Source organism: Notothenia coriiceps, unplaced genomic scaffold (genome assembly GCF_000735185.1).
Source record: "Notothenia coriiceps isolate Sejong01 unplaced genomic scaffold, NC01 NC01_scaffold00037246, whole genome shotgun sequence".
Taxonomy (NCBI): domain Eukaryota; kingdom Metazoa; phylum Chordata; class Actinopteri; order Perciformes; family Nototheniidae; genus Notothenia; species Notothenia coriiceps.
The window spans coordinates 9,820,633-9,835,541 of NW_011369947.1; the positions used below are offsets into that span (position 1 = coordinate 9,820,633).

At 41.3% G+C, this 14,909-nt stretch overlaps 1 protein-coding gene across 1 annotated transcript in view; it reads left to right on the forward strand.

Moving 5' to 3' along the window:
* Positions 1-14,909, forward strand: part of LOC104966382 (thrombospondin type-1 domain-containing protein 7B-like) — a 50,146-nt gene that overhangs the window by 26,095 nt on the left and 9,142 nt on the right. The window contains exons 7-12 of the mRNA XM_010795568.1: positions 3,549-3,693; positions 4,188-4,303; positions 6,013-6,130; positions 7,704-7,849; positions 8,416-8,584; positions 11,885-12,058. Coding sequence (XP_010793870.1) covers positions 3,549-3,693; positions 4,188-4,303; positions 6,013-6,130; positions 7,704-7,849; positions 8,416-8,584; positions 11,885-12,058 — 868 coding nt within the window. The remainder of the gene's footprint in view (positions 1-3,548; positions 3,694-4,187; positions 4,304-6,012; positions 6,131-7,703; positions 7,850-8,415; positions 8,585-11,884; positions 12,059-14,909) is intronic.

Below are 14,909 nucleotides of genomic sequence, written 5' to 3' on the forward strand. Positions count from 1 at the left end.
AATGCGGAAACGCTTCACTGTGCGGCGAGAGAGCCAAACACGGACAAAGTGTGTTGTCATGCGTAGAAATGGTGAATTACTGAGTTAAGGCACGTTAATAACGTTTTAATGAAGTTGACTACAATATATTCAACATAAACATAAATGATCGTGGTGAAGATGATGATTAAATTAGGATTAAAAATCGGTAGTGAGAGCTGCTGAATTTCCTCCCGTCGGATGTGATATAAAAACAAATCGATTATTTTTGTAGTTGTAAACTCAAGTTGATGAAACTACATTTATTAGTGCTTTCATGTCAATTCGGCGAACATATGATACATTAAATGATCGTGAGGATGATGATTTAAAAATTGTTTGTTTGAGCCGGTCTGCATTTCCTGATGAGAAAACAAACCGATGCTTTTTGTAGTTGTAGTACACCAACATGGATTAAACGTGTGTTTTTTTTTACCACAATGTTGGGGAAATTAATGGATAAAATGCATGGATTATTATTATTATTCCCACTCCGATCGGGACACTAGGTCCACCGTTTCCCCGCAGCGAAGCTCCCCCCGTTGACAGTTTACGTGGGCAGGGCTGGGTGCAGTGGCGGACTGATCGGGACGAATCCCGATGGGCCGGTACCGAAGTGGGCCGGTCGGATAAGTCACTAGCACATCCCCCACTCGCTCCGTTGACAATTTACTAGTTGTACCGAAGTGGGCCGGTCGAGAGTCCCGGGATGATTTTTAGTCCCAGTCCACCACTGGCTACATGACCGTATGATCGCCCATATTGACCAACCTAATTCCTAAACTTCTAACAGATACAACATAGCCTCATATGAGCTCTCAGACACGTTCAACATTAAACTGTCATCGCTGTCTGAGCTTGCTGCTGTGTGCGCCATCGTGCGTTTACATGCAGATGCTGGGATCCTGAACGGTGCAGCTGGAGCGCTCTGCCCGCAATACCGCGGTGAATTTAGTTTTAGGTTGGATATTCGACGGACGAAGATCCAGAAAATGGTCAACATTGAAGGGCAGATTAATGGTTATCAAAGTACAAATATCCAAAATCAGTTCAGTAATGGTTTTCAAGGGGACAATATTTACTCAAATTGATGGGTTTGGATGATGGGGGAAACTCGTGTCACAGGCTCTTTAAGCATTCCGATTGTAGGATCTCCTGTTTGTTGCATACAAAGGCATGTGCAAGGCTGTGTGACAGTTGGTGTGAAAACATTAGGGGCTCAACGACTGCAGCTGATTCATGAGCCTCACACAGAGGCCCCTCATTAGGAGGTGACAGTGATGGAGGTGCATGGTGTGAAGCATCAGGAGCAGAGGGGCAAATACAGCTCAACGCAGAGAGATTTATCAGAGGAATCTTTCTTCTTTCCTCAGAGCTGACAGTTCCTCCACACATTTTCACACATTATTAGCTTCTCTCTTCACAGATTTCCACTGTTGTGGGTGATTTGCATTGCATGTCCCTTGTAGATGTTAGGTAAATGTGGCACTCAATTAATATTTTAATAATTATCCCTCTTCATCAGCCTTCAACAGCCCTGCATACAAGTCAATATTGCAGTAAATGCAGGTATCTGCCAGGTTGCCTTCTCTGCAGGATCATTCAGACAGAAATGACAGCCTTTATCAACACTGTAGGCAGCAGTTAGCTTATTCCCAAGTCAAGTTATGTTGAATCCCATTCAAACAAGTGTCCCAGTTCTTTCAAAGGCCTCAGGTGGGTGATATAAGAGGATATTGATACAGATTTCTGTCAGTAAATGTGCACACTGTGGAGTTTCCCATAAAAGTAATAACACCTTATTTAAAAAGAATTACACAGAAACTAAGGTATTTTAAAATATCTAAAATATAACAGGAGTTTCAAAACGCGGAGATACTTGATCATATTTATAGGATACTATCTCTAGGATGTACATCATAGTAGATAATGTGTCATATCAAGAGTGTGGATTTTCAAGAGCAGATTATAAATTATTCTGGAACAAGGTTGGGATGATGAGGTTAAGATGGTAAAAGCGCATAATGGGGTTTTACTATTGAAATTGGAATTTAGCATAAATGTCTTGCTATACAGACTTTGAGGGCATGTAATTGCCTTAAGTTATTTCATAGCAGAATAGGCTCAAATTGTGGGTAGGATGGCTTGAAAGGAGAGCATTCATTAAGAAATTGTAATTGTAGTATAGAAGTATTGATATCACTCGATTGAGATATAAGGAACATTTATTTTAAAATGGTTAAACTCAAAACACATCTTCTAGTAAGAAATCTCCATGGCTTTAAAAGCATAATGAGTTTCATCTCATGTGCGTATCACACACTTCTTTTTTTTATATTTTCACTTTACCCATATCAATTATTCAGTGACATTTAAAAAATCATTCCAGACAAAAAATCAACCCTCTTGACATTTACATAAAAGCAAATCGTAGTTTGTAACAGAGCTCAAGTCGGTCATGGATACGCATTAAGATGACAATCACGGTACTTTTATATAATTGAAATAGCTTCTCCAAAACAAGAAAAAAATTGTGAAAAAGCAACCACTTCAGGTCATGTGTTAATTACATCTTCAACAAAAGAACATTTGAAAATACAATATGTGACCATATTTAGCTACTACACTTCTGCTGTCCAAAAAAAGAAAGAAACGTTTTTTATTATAACCAATGGTGAAATCCATTCCATCCTACTAACCCCCTCGTTCCAAAATCCATGTTGCATTTTCAAAGAGCAAATTATGTAAGTACTGTAGGCTATTGTTCTGATATTAGATTTGATTGAATGTATCATGGCTTCAAATGGCACTCTGTTGTTTTGAGTTTTGTGGAAAAATCATACTCAATTGTATTTCCCCAAAAAACTGATTACAGAATAACAGTATTTTATTCAGGCAGATGCGATTTGCACCCGGGTGACTGTAGTGAACAATGCTATTTGCACCTAGCCACATTGGCTGTTTAATATTACTGCTGTTAAAAAGGCAATTTATTTTCTCATTATGTTAGAACTCGTACATTTTTCACATAAAAATAAATCCTTATAAATAATAACTATAACCTATTTGTTGCACTCCTTCAAGTCTACATTTAGTGTTCAAACATCTAAACTATTGCACAAAGAAGCATTCATTCCTAACCCCTACTTTAAGTTGCCTCAACTGAAAGCATTATTATCCATATATATATAAATGCAGGAGATGGCTTCTGGTTTCTTTGGCCTGCTGAAGGACGCCTTTAATTCATCCCGTCCCACTCATCTCTGAAAATATACCATGTGGTACCATATACCAGGAGGCGTGTGGCGCAGTGGATCGAGCCTTGGTGGTGGGATCAGGGGGTCACAGGTTCAAACCCCACTGCAGTCAGCATGTCGTTGTGTCCCTGGGCAAGACACTTCACCCCAAATTGCTCCTGTGGGGATTGTCCACAGTATTGAGTATGTGAGTCGCTTTGGATAAAAGCGTCTAACAAGTTACATGTAATGTAATGTGTCCTTGACAGTGACATGCTTCTTTTGTTGATGCAGCAATGTGACCAAGGAGCATTGCGGAACCGGAGCAGACAAGTCCTCCGCCTTCCCGCCTCTGAAAGCTCAGCCTGTCCAGAGCTGGTCCAGACCGATCCCTGCCTCCTCAACAGCAGCTGCTTCTCCTACGACTACAGAGTCTCAGGTGGGATATAAGGGGATGAGTTGGAACAGGAAGACAGTATAGAATTTTGAATCTCAATGCCAAAGTATTGAACTGAATGAAGCAAGCTATTTGTGCTTGGCCACGTAAAGATTCCCAAACTATAGAATTGAGCACATTGTTGCCTGTTCGAACTGACAGTGATCGTGTGTGTGTGTGTGTGTGTGTGTGTGTGTGTGTGTGTGTGTGTGTGTGTGTGTGTGTGTGTGTGTGTGTGGAGAGAGAGAGAGAGAGAGAGAGAGTGTGTGTGTTTGAGAGTGAGAGTGTGTGTGTGTGTGTGTGTGTGTGTGTTTGAGAGTGTGTGTGTCTGTGTTTGTGTGTGTGTGTGTCTGTGTATGTGTCTGTGTGTGAGAGAGATAGAGAGTGTGTGTGTGTGTGTGTGTGTGTGTGTGTGTGTGTGTGTGTGTGTGTGTGTGTGTGTGTGTGTGTGTGTGTGTGTGTGTACGTACGTGCGTACGTGCGCGTGTGTGTTGCAGACTGGAGCACTTGCCAGCTAGGTGAAAACGCCATCTGTGGTCAGGGTTTTCGTTTACGTCTCCTGGACTGTATTCGCAGCGATGGCAAGATTGTGGAGTTGAAGAAGTGCGAGCAGGTAATCACTGTGTAGTCACACATCATTTACATAATGCATTCTGCAGTCAACAGAAAGCATGTTGTTAAAAAAGCCCAGTTTTCTGCATCTTTTTTGTTGTTGTTCTTGCTGGGCAAACAGCAAATGAGTGTTAACATTAGCGTAACCCCAACCATTTTCTGTACATTACTTAATTGTCTAGTATAGTTTAAATAAATATAAACAAATTACGAGAAATACCTCACTAATTTGCCTCCAGGCTGCTGTGTTCTGTTTGGATTGTGGTTTCTACAGTTGGTAAAGCAATATATCTCCCGGGTATCCAGCAACAGTTGCGCTTTAACACAATTGTATTTTGCATCTCAATGTGTCAGGGTACTTCTGCGAATATGCAAGGTGAATAAAGCTGAAACATGTGAGGTGCTCAGCAGCAAAAATTGCATCTTCACAGTCATTTTAAAAACAAAAGCCATAAAGGTGACCCCTGACTGAAATGTTCCTTTGTCTGGTCAGGGCCTGTTAGTTTTAAGGGGCCCTATTATGCAAATTTCCAGGTTCATATTTTAATTTGTATGCCCCTATTGTGAAATGTTTACTTGCTTTAATGTTCAAAAAGTTCATCATTTAGTTGTTCTCATACTGCCTGTGCTGCAGCTCTTTTCACCCTCTGTCTGAAACCAGAGCCCAGCCGGCTCTGATTGGTTAGCTGGCCGGCTCTGTTGTGATTTGTCAACCGCTCAGTGATGTCCTGCCCCTTAGCCTATCACATACCATGTGTTGGAGCGCTAGCCAACATAATCACTATGTTGCAGACGTAAACAAAGGAGTCCAATGGAGCTATTCAGGCAGGCGGGGGAGTGTGTGAGAAAACCTTGGGATTTCAGCCTTTGAAGACCATTACAAAAACCACACTGCAGGAAAGGGAAACCGAAAAAATCTAAATAGGGCCAGTTTTCATATTTGTTTTTATTGGCGATGGATATAGACATGGAGGTATAAGCAGACATTGTTACTCTAATGTTTCTTTTCTTTTCATATACCATGTATTTGAACTCTTAACCAATGCCGACGGGGACAGGAAATAGAGTGCGCCAAATGACATAGAGCCACCTAACAAGAACAATTGGAATATTGTATTGTACTTTGTTTGGAGAGTGTGAACTATTGATTGGTGCTGCAGCACAACACTTCATCTTGTTTCCACTGGCTTATACATAATTGAAAGCCCAGTTGACCAATTTGTTTATGTGAGAATGTTGTATCTAATCTCATCAACATCTTTATTCTCAAATGTTATTAAATTGTATTGCCTAGATTTATTAATGCAAAGATAGATACAACTCTTAAAGATGCTGCAAGTTACTGTCTATTCAATACAGTAGTTGCTGCACTATTTGTAATGGTTGGTTGCAAACCGTTTATCTGTCTTGTGGCACAACCTGCAGTTAACTTCTGGTATACCCAGTGTTATGGCTATGAAGGATGTGATATTGTCACCTGTGTTAGGTATAATGTCCTTAAACAGCACGATTCCCTCTCATAAAAGTTCAAATAATGTAGCTCAATAACATTTGAAAGCAAGGTTAATGGTAAAATAGTTTAATTGCCTCATCTTCCCCGCCCTGAAATGAACTGCAGCCTATTTAAATTATGCAAATCTGGGTAGTCAGTCTCTCTTGTTAGTGGAAATAATTAGTCGGCCCTCCTCAATCTCTTGTTGTTTTCCACAGTTTGGTCTGATCAACAAGACGAGGCTGATGGAGAGCTGCGTCGTGGACTGTCCTGTCAGCTGTTTACTCTCTGAATGGTCGCCGTGGGCTGAATGTTCCCACACCTGCGGTAACCAAGGTAAACATGCGAGAAAATAAATTTAATTCAAACACCGTGAACCCAAACCTGATAAACAAAGATGACCACATGTGCGGGGCATCATTATTCCTTCTTTTCGGGCACATGCCAAGATGTTAATTCAGCATGAATACATTTAAATGCATTAAAATATTTACGAGTATGTGTAATCCACCGCCTTATTATACAGGGAAACAGTGTGCTGAGTTTTTCCTTTCTTCAATAATATATATTAATATTCCCACTTAATTCTATACAATGCTCATTTTTGTAAACGACTTTACTTCATGAGGTTGGATTTTTAAGAACGGCAGGTTGATTTAAATTACATTTTATACAGGTCACCTTTAGGGACGTCATAAATGATTCACTGCTCCTAAATCAAATATATACCCTTCCTTAGGATGATTTCAAAAATGCAATTAGTAATCAAAAAACCTGTAGAATGCTCATCATCTCTTTGAGAAAGCCATGTTATAACCTCATTCAAAATGCAAAAGTTAATTATTTAACCGGGATGCATACATTGTTGTCTGGGGTCTCCCAAAGCCAATCCCCCGGACCAAAAACGTGTTATTCTCTTAATTAGAGAGACTCAACAGCATCTTCTTAATTCATTAATTTTAAGTTGGCTCTTCGTCCCCCCACGCAGTTAACCCCTCATTCCAATAAACTCACACTTACATTCGCTTCCAACTGGGGATTTAATACTCTGTCTGTCTGTCTCCCTTCGATCTGTCACTGTTGCTCTGTTTCTGCCACACTCTGTGTTCATTTTCACACATTGTGAAACAAATCTGTCAGCCTTGATGAGGGATTTGCGTCGTATCTGTGTCAGACGACTCAAGGATCGTGTTCTGTCAGGATCCCGCGGGAGTGCTAATGTTTTGGTTTGATTTTTTGAGATGGCGGGGCTGAACGTCCTTTTTTTCACGTCTGCCTGGGGCCCATGGAGCTCAGCATCTCCCCAGGCATAACACGAACACACACACACAGCTTCTGTCTTTACTGGAAGGCTGATGGAGACCAGGCCATTCCTTTACTAAGCCTCAGAGGGCCCACACATTGAGCTGTTACAACATAGTAAACCTACTCCAGCCAGTACTTACTGTTGCAATTTACCAAACTTCCCTCTCATCCATTATAAATGACTCACTTGAACCAAACACCTTTTTTTTGTAGAAACCATAAGTGGCACGGTGACACAGATGTATGGTGCTTGTCATGAGGAAAACATATTATGGGCTAAAGAGAAGGCGCAGCGTCTTTCCACTCCTAAATAAATCATCATTCATTCCATCCACTTGTTTTGAACAGTTATTTTATGGGGCCTTTTGTTTGTGCAGTGATGCATTTATTTCTCTCACCACCAATCACATGGTCTCCACTCCTATGAATCCCACAGTGTTTTGTTCTTTATTGAAATAGTTTGTCATAATAATAAAAGTGGCACTTAATGTTGTTTAAGAATCATAGATAAAAAGGATGTAGGGCTTGAACATTGGAGTTATTTACATATAAATATACTTTCTCAGTTGTTACCCAACAGTGTATATGCTTTGTTGTTGTGCAGGTCAGTCGGTGCGCACCAGGAGAATCCTGCAGGAGGCTCATGAGGAGGGTCGGCCGTGTCCAAACCAGGTCACCCAGACTCAACCGTGTCCCATAAGGCCTTGCTACACGTGGCTGCTTAGTGACTGGTCCACATGCACTGTGGAGGTATTCGATCGGCGCTGTGAATGCTTTGCTTGATTGGAGGTTACTAAGTCTAACCTTGATGTGACATTACAAAAAAGAAATGTTGTTTTGGTTAGCAGTCCATTTTTCTTTCCATCTCTTTTTTAAACGTTTAAATAACATCTATATGAACTGCCATATTAATTAAAGGTACTCTGTGAAATGTGTAAACATTAGTTTAGTATAAAGGAATGAAGGGAAATTAAATACGTATTAATACAATCAATATTTGTTTTAATTGTCAAAGAAATTGCCTTTGCAAATGTTTCATGAAGGAAATGCATTCAGAACTGTTTTAGACATTTGGAAATAACACAAAATGTGTCTTGGTAGTTAAGACTTGAAGTCCACAGTGCACCTTTAGTATATACAAATTGAAAACAATATTCCATTTACATAAATATATGTATAGAATGAACATAGGGAGTGAGTATCCAGCAGAGTCACATACTGTAGATGCTTCTGTCAAGACCTTTTCCTCAATATATTGTGAGGAAACATCTCTTGATAAATCTTACAAAGACCAATTTGTGTGTGTGTCCTCACAGGATGCAGAGTGTGGCGAGGGGATTCGGAAAAGGAGCCTGTCATGTGTGGTCCACCGGGGCAGCTGGCCCGAGTCCCCCCCCCAGCCAGTGGACCAGGAGCTCTGTGGAGACGAGCTGAGGCAGCGGATCCAACAGGAGATGGAGCAGCCCTGCTTCGTGCCCTGCCCAGGTAAAGCTGCTCTCTAATTATTTGCTTTTCAAATGTATTAACATTCACTATATAAGGTGTTATTATTTATCTAGTTGCATTTACCATACAGTATGTTATAATTGGCTCCAATAGACCAAAACTACTACAGTACACGTTATTTATGTAATGGCAATAATTATTCGGCCTTGGTCACTTGCTTCATAATCAATAATCTTGTTCATGAAAAGAAAACCTAATTTACTGGAATCTGCCGATACACTGTCTCCTCTGCCAATCGGTTGACATTTCCACGGATAAATAATTTTGTGAAAATCAATAAATGTAATAGATTAACTAATGAACCTTTTAGCTCAACATGATCTGGCCGATCAGGTCCAGTAACAACTTAAAAAGGACATAATGACCACTTGGATAGAATAAAGTTGACATTAATGCAGTGCCTAAGAGCATCAATGCTACAAAAGTCAATACTGACATTTTTTACAATCAATCATTTGAAAGATCTAATGGTTTCTTACACAACAGTGTTGCTAACTAAAATCATTCACAGCAATGAGATTTCTGCACTCCAAGAGGTTGTATGCCCGTGCTAAAGCAAGGATTTTTCGAATGGCAGTAATACAAATGCAACAACATAATAAAACTAGTTAAACTAAGAACTTTTTACTTAATACTTAATTAAAATGTGAGATAATTAAACATGTTTAAAAAATATGCCAGCTTACCCCAATTTACCCTTTTGAATCACAATGATTGATTAATTTGGAATGATGCTCTTAGAAAATAATCGCAGTGCATCCTTATGAAGCGTAAGAGTGCCTGAGGGCTGGCAGCAAAATCAGGGTTGGCACCCAGGAAATACTGGAAGCACAAGGTTGGGCTTTATGCAACTGATGAGCTGCATGTGTTGTCCCTTACCAGCTGCTAAAGTAATGAACCTCATAACAGTTTAAGACAACCTAATTTGAGACCAGCAAAATGACAGTAAGACAATATCCAATAGCCCCCACAAAAGGAAATCTAGGGAACCATCATCTTAAAATAGGAAAATTTGCCTCATTAAATAAATATATTTGTAAAGCTGCTCATTTAATTTGCCAATAACAACAAGCTGTAATTGGCTATCGGTCATGCCTTATTATATGTCTGTGTGGCATGGTAGCTGCAGTAGATGTGTTATGACCTATAGTTAAGCAAAAATGCATGAAAAATTAAAGCAATGTGTGGGTTGAAAACACCGAAACATTCTCCGAATTTAAAGTAGTACAATGTGCTTGCTTCAATATTATTCTTTGTGTTATATTCCTAACACACAGTGCTCTGTTTCTTTTTGTCTTTATTTATTTTAGTGTACTATTATGTTCTGCTGTTGCAATGAGGACAAATGAGTTTGTCTGTCATAGGTGCATCACACAGCATTTCATCTTAGACCAAATACACCACTAAACCTTATTATTTATGATGGCATGTCCCAGACAATAATTACTGAGTAAATCAGATGCTAATTAAACAGAGACAACAAATAAATCTTAAATAAAAGGCCCTGCATGTTCATGTGCTTAAATCTGTCCAGCAGTAGCCTACAGCCACAGGCTGCCACTGCTGGCGATTAGTGTCAGAAGAATGTCTTTATTGTTTCACTGCAGATTTTAGTGCGACTGCGGCTGTCTGCGGTACACATCAAACACATAGAATGCTTTTTTCAATGAAATATAATGATAAAAGTGCTGGCAGAGTGCTGCGGGCACTGTGCATGCACGCTGTACCTTAAAAATAGAGTCATTGTAATGAGAAAAAAGTATTCAGGTATATCACGTCACCGCTTGTCAGAAAAAAATCCTCTTTAGGAAATGTAAAAATGGATTGAAACATTTAAATCAAACTGCTTTAAAATACCTTTTATTTTTTTATTTGTATTCATTTACTTAAGAAGCAACAATTCACACATGAACATCATAAAAATGCACCAGATCAAGCCATAGAGGCTGTTTTTTGTCTTTTCCCTTTCCTGTATTGTGTTGTATGTTTTTGTGCACAAAAATGATCTGCAAAGGCTAACATCCCAAAGTTCCCTCCAGTTCTATTTATAGAACTATGGCATAAAGCATTAAGATGGTCTTTAATTGTATCGTTATAAAAATCACCACAGCACCTAGAAGCTAGTAGATCACGACTAACATCCCATGATGCCCTTTGTAGTATTGTTCCTTTCATTCACTTTTAGGCAACAGAGGTGACAGCAATAACCTGCTTCACTTATCACTGCCTTGGTGTCCACACTGAAAACGTGTAATGAAGCTTTATTGTCTGTAGGCCTACTTAGTTGTTGTGCAAACCAGCTACAAGGGTAACAGAATATACCCATTTTTAAAAAAGAGAATCATTTCCATCTGATGAAAGGACAACTCTGATGTCCTTTGTCATGGCTCTTGTTAGTTTTTCTGTGAACAGACAACATCTTGCAGTGCTTGCTTTCGCCTCTCGCTCTCCTCTGATCCACGCCGCGATTCATCATTTCAGCCGCCTCTGCTGTGAGCCTTGGCTCGGCACAGAAGTGTTTGATGGCCGCAGCAGAAGTGTGTGTGTATTGGTGTCCGTATGTCTGTCGAGCGTGAAGGAGGTAGACGCAGCGCGGGGGCCGGGGGGGAGGGGTTGTCAACATGAATGTGATGTACAGTGTGTGTGTGGCTGTGTGCTGCAGCTTCAGCCACAGCATGCTTCCACAGGCGTAGCAGCATGAGGGATGGGCTGATTGAGTGGATCCATATAAAGATGAAGGATAATGATATGCGTGGCTCACTAATAGGCTTTCAGGGCAGAGAATCAGAGGGTTCTCCTGGCTGAGGGGGTGATGTTATCACTACAAGCTGACCCTTATAGGATTACATGGGATATTAATGCTTGAACTACGAGATAGAAACTGATAGACAACTTATTTATTGACCCACAGAATACTCTAAATGCGCTAAAAACACATTTTCTTTTCCTAAAAGACACGTTTTCCATATTGGGTGTTGCTATTGTATTTCGGCTCAGAGGTATAGCTTGTATTGTATTTCTCTGGTTGGTCTATTACTTCTGAATTCCCGCTGGGCTGTCTGAGTAATTTGTTTTTGTGAATTCGGTACATTATGAGCCGCAGAAGTTGTTTCTGATCTCTTTGAAATGTTCCTAGAGCTAGCAGGGGAGCCAATACAAAGTTCTCCGAAATACATTTTGCAAGATAATATAAACCAGCCTCAAGTATCTGGAAAAAATAAGTGTTACTGATAGATTTGTGCCTATCAGTGATGTTTTTCTGACTCTTTCTGCCCTCAGGAGACTGCCATTTGACCGTGTGGTCGTCTTGGAGCTCATGCCAGCTGACCTGCCTGGAGGGACGGAGTTTCGAGACCACCGGACGCCAAGCTCGCTCTAGAGCCGTGATCATTCAGGTCATGGAGAACCAGGGAAGCTGCCCACATCAAGTGTTCGAGACCCAGCCCTGTAAAGGTATTGAAACAAATATCTGTTATTGAAATAAAAACGCGTTTATATACCTTTATGGATGGGATGGGATTAATGAATCAGGTGATGGGAGTCATCTTTACATAACCTGATTGAAAAAGCCATACTTGAAGAAACTAAACACAATGTTATTCTATTAAAGAGGACATATAATGCTAACTTTCACAGCCATACCAAGAAATGGCTTAGCCCCACCATGAAAAATGATGTTAAAGTAAGCAAAATAAAGTCCGCCAACTCGCGCAGAGTAAATTGCACAGGCAGCAGTTAGTAAGATTGATTTCAGCAGCCACTTGTCTGGAAATACCGAAGACTAGAAACGGTTTTGAAAACTTTTGTCACGTAGTGATCGTCTTCTCAATAGAACATCTTTGATAATGTCTTCTGGCCAATCAGAATCACGATAACGGCGTGGTGTTGTTGCAGGAAGTCCTGACGGAGAATACTTTTGCTGTAGTACATCTCTATACATCGATACAACATTACGTGTTGATAGAAATCAACACGTAATGAAGTAAGACCCCACGGTTTGATGATTGATAGGTGTGTGGGCTGTCTTTCATTTTGACACACAGAACAATGGGGGCTATCCACCCTTATCCACAATGTAAAGTAATTCACACAGCCTCTTCCCTCTCCTCTCTGTGAGGAGCAGCAGGTTCAGCTTTCAGAACAAAGTAACAAAAAACTAAAATGGCATTCATTTTTTTAAATATGTCGTGTAGTAATAGATTTATTCATTTTAGTACCAGAATGTGTATTTTATGTTAGTATGTCAAAAAATCTCCTTGGGGAGAATCCCCCCAGACCCCCCTGCAGGAGTTGGGTTTTCAGCATGTCAACTCTTTCACTTTTGGGTAAATTGCAGGATTGGCTCCAGGTCGCCCTTTTTGATTTATTACAAGACAAATGTGCCTTTTTATTTTATACAGTTCAATTTGGATTGAGACAGGGAAATAATCTAAACCTCACGCGTGGCTGTCGTTGTGAGACCCGTCTAAGGATGTTTAGAGTTGTGTGCTTAGTGCAAGACAATCTTGGTGTCATGGCGCGCTGACTAAAGTTTCTCTCTGAGTGGGATAATGCGTTGTTAGAGATAAGACTATAGAAGAGATGATAGTTGTACGCGCCCAGTACCGTCTTTGAGTGTTCTCCGATGTACGTCTGTGTTTGGGAGTGTAGAAGAGGGACATGGGGTTAGGGATTTTTGGGTTGCCTCCAACTAAGGTTTCAGACCACGCAGCTGCTGTTGTTACACCGCCGCGAATGTGGGTGCCGGTTTAGATGTACATTTGCCACGCACCTCATTGGTCTGCGCAACCATTCTGTAGCGACAGCCAAAGTGTTTAACTTATAATCCACACCTGTACTAGGTGTGACGAGGGTTAGTAGCAGCTTCACACTTGGTCCAGGGGAATAATATACGAGGACAAGAAGTAAGTTATCTGAGGGCAGGTGACTGTGCGTACGCAGAGTCTATATATATGTCTCGGACAAGAGTCTCAGAACCGGCTTTGTGGTTTGTCTAGTAACGTCGTAGGGTATTAGGGGAGACTCAAAGTCGGGACAAAGTTTCACGACTAGAGCAGACAATGATCTAGTCCACACGGGTTAGAAAGCTCGCTGGGTTCTCGATGAAATTTCAACGGTCTGACGGCTCTAGGATGGTCAGGTTTCTGCTCTCCCCCGTACGTATCGTTTTTACCCGGTTAATTCTTGTTCAATGTACCGGCACGGTCCGGCTTGCAGCTCTGGCCGGACTGCCGGCGGCACGTGGTAGGCTAAGGGTGCTAGTGTACCGGTCAGGGCGCCAGCCTTATGTTGTCCCCCACGTTCATTATCGGTTGTGTCACGTTGCCTTCCACCAAGGGTGCCTTTGTTTGAATTGTTTATAATGTTTGAGTTGTTAGGTAACGCGATACTTTAAGTGTTGAGAGTACTTATTTTGAAGTGCTTTGAGATTTAATCATAAGGTACATTAGACAATGTACACGTGTGGGGGCCGCTCGTCTCCGGGGCCCTCTCCCTGAGAGGGTCAGAGAACTTTGGCGCTGCGCGTGTGTGTCGTCGGGTTGTGGGCTGGGGAGCGGTGTCGTTGTCGTGGTCGTAACGTCTACTCTGTGCTACTGCTCGATGGAATTAAGTGGCTCTTGTTCTTTTGTTTTTTTTATGGAGTGTAGGTGGAGTGTGGCCCTCTCTCTCTCTCCATGGCATGCGGGCCGGGAGAAACGAGGCTGCCGGTAGTGTAGAGTGAGGTTAGGCTGCGCTGTGGGTACTGCGCTCGTGTCGTGTGTGGTCATGGCCTGACGGGGGGTGTTGGTGATTGTGTGTGTGTGTGTGTATGTCCAGCGGTTTTCCGTTCAAGCCAATGAACCACAACGGTATGTGTATACGATTACTAAGCTTCTTCTTGAATATTGTACGTGTCTTCATGGATTACAATTCCTGTAATTGCTATTTTGTCTTATGCACATCTACAGGTGTAATGAAATACTTGTTGTGTTGTGTTATAGTGCGCTTAAGTCTGCCCTTAGGACGCGACTGACCACCCGTGGGGACGCCAATCTCTTTTATGTCCTCGGGGAGGGTCGGGGAGACTGGCGTCTATAACCATTGTTCTTGTGTTACACGTGGTCCTCTCTAAGTCGTACTATTCACCCCCCCCCCCCAATGGATTAACTGTCTAAACCGATTACCAATGTGTGTTGCACCGCCGAGGTCTCTAAACGACCCGTAGACACCATCCCCGATTGTGATTGTACACCCGAGTTAGTCTAAACGTTACATTAATGTATGTGGGAACGGTAAAGAAAAAAACAAAACCCCCCACGGAACT